Source organism: Sinohyriopsis cumingii, chromosome 15, assembly GCF_028554795.1.
Source record: "Sinohyriopsis cumingii isolate HCF-2022 chromosome 15, ASM2855479v2, whole genome shotgun sequence".
NCBI lineage: Eukaryota > Metazoa > Mollusca > Bivalvia > Unionida > Unionidae > Sinohyriopsis > Sinohyriopsis cumingii.
In genome coordinates, this window is record NC_142975.1 from 114,219,094 (window position 1) to 114,225,845 (window position 6,752).

General features: G+C 35.7%; 1 protein-coding gene across 3 annotated transcripts in view; it reads left to right on the forward strand.

Moving 5' to 3' along the window:
- Positions 1 to 3,588, forward strand: part of LOC149782522 (hemocyte protein-glutamine gamma-glutamyltransferase-like) — a 227,220-nt gene extending 223,632 nt beyond the window's left edge. For all 3 annotated transcript variants that reach the window (XM_089933950.1, XM_089933951.1, XM_089933952.1), the window contains exons 13-14: positions 966 to 1,102; positions 3,238 to 3,588. In XM_089933950.1, the coding sequence (XP_089790076.1) occupies positions 966 to 1,102; positions 3,238 to 3,394 (294 nt within the window). In that variant the 3' untranslated portion in view covers positions 3,395 to 3,588. The remainder of the gene's footprint in view (positions 1 to 965; positions 1,103 to 3,237) is intronic.
- The last annotated feature ends 3,164 nt before the right edge of the window (positions 3,589 to 6,752 follow it).

Below are 6,752 nucleotides of genomic sequence, written 5' to 3' on the forward strand. Positions count from 1 at the left end.
TCAAATCCAAAAATAATCCAAGAATAATCCACGAATAAAATTTAAGAAGTCCTAATAATAAAATGTTCTAATGATTTCAAGTTAGAGTCCCGACGAAGATACCAAGATGGAAGACGATGACGTAAGCTGTAACCTGTAGTGTGTTAAAGCCTAAAGTTCGTCGTAGAAACAATAAATATCACTCCGGTTTTGGAAATCCAAATACATTTTTGTAAGAGCTGTGTTTGTTCAGGAATTTCATATGAGCACACGTATTTTCCAGGTAAAAAAGGAATTAATCCTTTCGAATCCAAGTAAATTGAAATAACTTCAAACGACACAACACTTTCCAATGTAAAGAAAAAAGCCCAACCGAGATTATTTCTCTAAAAACAAAGGTTATCTCGTATTCTAAAACGCAGTTTCGAAAATCTTCAAGTTGCGAAGTCGAAAAAGGGGGTCATGTGATCATGTTTATATCACGTACGCCTAACATGACCCTGAAGAAAACCAATAATTTTACTCTAAGAAATAAAATTTTAAAAAATTGTTTATTTCTTAATCACCTCGTCCTATCATGTCCTTGACAACAACCAATCATTTTAAAATAGAAATATAACTTATTTACGTGGCTGATACTAATTTTGAATCAAGGTTAAGATCCAGTTCAACACCTGGTGTTTACTAAAATGATCAGTCAAGGCCAAACTATTTTTTGGAAAAAGTATCATCTTCAGTGAATAAATTTACATTACATAGCATGTAATGAAAAATAAAATAAATATTTAAACTGACAAGCAAAAAATTAAATTGAAATAAATATATATTAAATCAGATATAAATAAATCAAATATACATAACAACTAGGAACAAGAATTAAATCGTTCTGATTGAAAAATAGCTATCGACGTCATTATAACTAGTACTTCCAAGTTGGCATTCTCTTTGTGCAGTAACTTACTGAAATTTACTTTTGTGTGTTACAGACTGAGGGAAGTGCACACGTAGGAAAACTATTCGATGTAGTAATTAAGCTAGTCAATCCTCTATCTGTTCCTCTTACTGGTGGTTATATCAACATGGAAGGCCCAGGCATGCAGAGAGTGGCCACTGTGAAAGTAAAGTAAGTCAAACTATATATATATATAAGCATCGTGTATGTATATTGTACAAGTAAAATAATGTAAATCTGCTTGATTTTATTGGCTGTTTGGTATCAAATATTATTTTTATTTATAAAATCACCATAGATGCACATTGCACATATAAAATAACATAAATCTGCGTTGATTTTATTGGCTGTTTGGTATCAAATATTATTATTGTTTGGCAATCTGATTAAAATCAGATTTCCAGTGTCCTATGTTGAAATGTGGTGGACAGTATTATGCGGTCATAATCTGTTGACCTTGTGCTTCAGCAATCCAGTTAAATTTCTGAAACATATCGGGACATCCTTGGCTTTTTAGTTAAGTCGAGATACAAATTTCGGGGCTAATTCGTCGCCATTGAAAGCTATATTTTGAACTACCTTCCTTCATATGGAATAATATCGCGGCAGAAGAGAGGAAGTCACAATCGGAATGATATAGGTCTTTGCTATTGTAATATAGGTGGTGCACTCCGCCTGAGGCGAAGCAGCAAACACATCAAATTGAGCGATGTCTCGGTAGATTTCTGAATGTTACGTCAATTGGAACATACCGTTACAAAAGATAACTCTCCTTAACATAAAGTGCAATTAAAATTAAACAGAACGGAAATTCAAAAGGCCACCAAACCGCTCCGGTGGCCAAGCGGTTAGAACGTCCTAATCGAATGCCGGAGGTCGCAGGTTCGAATCCTGGCTGATTCATTCCAAACACTTATAAAAATGGTCTAACAGATGAATCGCTTGGCGCCCATCATTACGAGGTTAGTGTTATGACTAGTCGGCATGGTGTCTGGATAATGTCACTAGGTGAGACATGACACATTATGTCTGCAGCATGATGCCTTAGTGCTAGACATCACTATAAACTGCCACTCTGCATACATTGTAGTGATATGACTGATTTTATTTTTGAAGCTACGTTAAAAATCTAATATCACACACACACACACACACACACACACACACACACACACAAAGGCCACCAAAACATTAACATTTTCGGTGACCTGTCAGATCTCCACGCTGGACTGTTGAGATGTTGAGATCTGATTTTATTCAGATCGTTTCGACCTGCGCGTAGCGGTGGCGTCTTTTGTCAAATGCAAATTTAACAATTCAGTGCGACCCGCAGACGAGTTGAGAATAAAGCGGTTCAGAAAAAGAGCCGTTTTTAATACAGGGGCGGATCCAGAAGACGTTAGGCGAGGGGTCTGTGGGACGGAGCTCCTGGCGTACTCCCTTGAAACATCTGTATCTTAACTGTTTCTAGAGCATAGTTGTAACCATCTTAACTGTAAAAGAAAACGTATTTTTATCAAACGCTTCGTAAACTTCGCGCTCATTTTTAGACGGATCAACTCGTCATCCTCTCCTGCAATACATACGACTAATCACAATGATAAATTCCTGTGTTAACGAACAATTTAGGTCTGCACGTTATTTTGTTGATTGTCACTGGTAAACGACAACTACATGGAAACGTACTGTCCATTCAATTGCGAAACCCTGGCTGAAAATAGTAGAAACCGCTCATGTTGTTTTAATTATAGGTAGTTACGAAAACCGACTATAGCATCTACAATGAATTCATTTGTTTGGGTTATATGGCATAGCACCATTCTAAGGTTATATCGTTCTGAGGCATTTGGAATATAGTACCTTGTCTTGGAATACACCATGGCATTCCACCCAGTCTAGTCCGATGACATGATTAGAACATGCACCCTCTAGGCTCAGAGTCTTGTACATTAACCATCGACGCACTGCTGCTCTGTCTTATACATGAACTGTGATATATGTAGTATGGTGATTTTGTATGTCGTATATAAGGGATACTCACTATCCGAGACATCAGAATAGTATCTTTTTTAATCCAATTTTTAAATATCGCTTTTATCCACTTAGAAAGACATGAATGCTTCTCTTTTCCTTCCTCGCAAACAAGAAGTTAAGCACTGTTTTCCGTCTGTCATGATCGATTCTTTTCCGTACAACGTCTTAACTGATATATCGTTGTATGCTGTATCCTTGTTTATTGAGTATCTCGTATATATTCACGGAGTGCTTCCCCGAACAAGAAATGTCTTTATCTTTTTTCTTTTCAGAAAATCCATCGCTCCAGGTGAGGAAATTCGGGAAACAATTCAACTGAAGCCGAGACGACTCGGAAGGAAAGAGATCATTGCTAGTTTTCAATGTAAGCAGGTGTGTGACGTCACAGGTGTTACTGAAGTAGATGTTGTTGAAGATACAAAGGGATGATTCGGTGTGACCTAATTAACATAGTTATCGATCATATTCTTTTTTCTAAATAAAATACTGAGTGTATAAACTTTAGTTGTAGCAATTTGCTGATTTGAAGTTGAGTGATTTGCTGATATGTGTTTTTTTGTCACACTAATAAGCTAATTAGACATAAAAAAATTTCGAAAGAAAATAAATATTTTTGGACGATATGATGCTTTTTTATTTTTATGCTTCTGACAGACTTATCTCAACTATATCCCTGCATTGTGTCCTGCGTGTTAATTCTACAGTGTTTAAACAGAGAGATACAGTAAGAATTATATGCAACACAGTGATTGCATTAGACGAGAGTGAAGAATGTGAAAGATCACTGTCATGGAATAGTATAAATAGTATAAGAGTGAAGAATGTGAAAGATCACTGTCATGGAATAGTATAAATAGTATAAGAGTGAAGAATTTGAAAGATCACTGTCATGGAATAGTATAAATAGTATAAGAGTGAAGAATGTGAAAGATCACTGTCATGGAATAGTATAAATAGTATAAGAGTGAAGAATGTGAAAGATCACTGTCATGGAATAGTATAAATAGTATAAGAGTGAAGAATGTGAAAGATCACTGTCATGGAATAGTATAAATAGTATAAGAGTGAAGAATGTGAAAGATCACTGTCATGGAATAGTATAAGAGTGAAGAATTTGAAAGATCACTGTCATGGAATAGTATAAATAGTATAAGAGTGAAGAATGTGAAAGATCACTGTCATGGAATAGTATAAGAGTGAAGAATGTGAAAGATCACTGTCATGGAATAGTATAAATAGTATAAGAGTGAAGACTGTGTACTATCACACACTTTGAAATTATGAAAACTAGACTCCGGTGTGATGGAGCTGCTTTTATTTAATGTGCTCCCGCAGTGTAGAATCTAAAAATAACTCAATAAATTAATTTTTCTTAAATCGGGTTGTTACTGATCATCATCGCTTCCTTAATTATCTGTTAAGTAGAAAGTATATGTCACCAAATATTACTATGCGAACATAAGTGCTGTCTTATAATTATTTTTGGTATTTATCTTTCAAATTATTTAATTCAAAATCCCTACAAAATATAAAGATTTTTTATTTTTAAATGACAAAATGATATAAACTATATAATGAACATGTACAACGTTGTTCACATATCATCCCGGGATTTTGATGCAAATGATTTTTTATTTTTGCTTTGTCTTTTCATTACCTAAAAGAACTTCTGTAAAATAGGTCACTGAGTTGACTGCTTCCTGTAATGACGATGTATATATGACTATTTTTTAAATAATTACATACATATTATTGGTCTTTGTTCGTGGATAGTGCACACCCGTAGTGTGAAACTCGCAGACACGGATCTATCTGAGTATTATGTGCGGGAAGATCGGGGTCTGCAATATTTATTTTACTTATGTCTTTAAATTGACAGTGTAGATCTGGGCCTGGAAATCTTGACTCAACATTTCAAGTAAATGAAATATTACTCCAGACAGGAAAATCTTTCTCGGAATAAACAAATGTTGCATTTTAAGTTCGAATCTCGACCCAACCAGCGTAGGTATGTGCGAAACCTTGCCAGTAGCTACACGTGGGTGGGTGGTTGGTTCTTCCCTGGGTTCTTCCTCACCAAATATACTAGTTGCCTATATAACGGATCATTTGCTGAAAATGGCATAAAAACCAGAACAAGATTTTGGAGTCGACACAAGTTTTATTCAGTAGGAGCCTGGCTGGGGGGTCACAAAACGTTAGAGAACCCATTCAATACTAAATTTTAGTCCAAACTTTGAAATCTTACTCAGAATCTGCAAATACAGCAGTTTCATTGGTCAGAATAGTTTACTCAGAATTGGCAAATACAACAGTTTCATTGATCAGAATAGTTTACTCAGAATCTGCAAATAATGCATTTTGATTGGTCAGTATAGTTTTAATCAGATTTCAAGTACAATAAAGTTGTTGTTGTTGTTGATCTAGGGTTTAACTCCATTTTTCAGCACAAGATAGGCTATACATGGCGGCCAGTATAACTGGTGGAGGAAGAACCCTGGAAAACCCAGGGAAGAACCACCGACCCACGAGAAGCTACTGGCAGGCTTTCCCACGTACCCACGCTAGCCGAGCCTTGGACTCGAACCCACGCAGACAGAGGTGAGATGGCAGTGATCCGGAACGGTGAGCGCTTTAGACCATTCGGCCACTCGGGGCCCCCAATAAAGTTGTAAAACGGAGGGACAAGGCCACATATTCACAAAATCCTCAACTGAATTGCATAATCAAACTTAGTTTTTGATACTTGCATTATGATTGGTCAGAATATCTTTTAATAAGGGCTGAAGTCAAGTAAAGGTGTTTGTTGGAGTAATCTTATTTCCCGCCACATTATGCAATGACATATTTATCTGCTGTGTTTGAAGTTTGGTGTGGGTTATATACAGGAAGTGTGGACTGTACACAGGAAATGCTACAAGACTGAGGCAGCCCTGTAACAAAATGCAAGACAACCTACTTACTACAACTACCACTACTACTATTATATAATATAATTATATTACATGTGAAATTAAAATAAGAATAACAATCCACACAACATCGGTCTTGAAGTCTAAATGAATGCATAAAAAGATCAAAAGACAAAGTAGTTGTTTTTGGGGTTTAACGCCATTTCTCAACACAATGTAGGCTGTATATAATGGTCATTATAACTAGTAGAGGAAGAACGCGGGGATAATCCCAGTAAAAACGACCGACCCACGAGATGCTACTTGCAGTTTACTCACTCATGCACATTTGTTTAGTCCGAGCCTTGAACCCAGGCAGGCAGAGACGAGATGGCAGTGATAGGTAAAGCACATAGAGTTAATATAAAGTTGAATATCTTTATTATTTGACTTGATCAGATGCTATTTTGGGGCTGTAGACTTGTGTTAAAAATGGGTATGTTTTAAATTTGGTTTGTAACAGAAGTCTGGCTGTTTCAATATTCGTGATAATTAAAAATACTGGTATGCGAGCATGAATTTAAACATTAATAGAAGGTACACATTGCTTTCGCATAAGGACATTTTTATTTTGCATTTGAGTGCGGTACATATTTTGTTAGAATGTTCAAAACATACTTTGTTGACCGTTAGAGTTGGCCTGCTCCAGTGCAAGATTATGAAAGCCATTTTTATGATAGGAAAATACTTAATTGAAATGAAAATATCTAGTTCAAATAAATATACAAGCCCTCATGACACATGACAAGATAGTTTAATTTCCTCAAATTATAAAAGGTAACAATCTTCAATTATTGTTTAATTTGGAAATTTTACGTTCAAGATTTTAAGTTTTG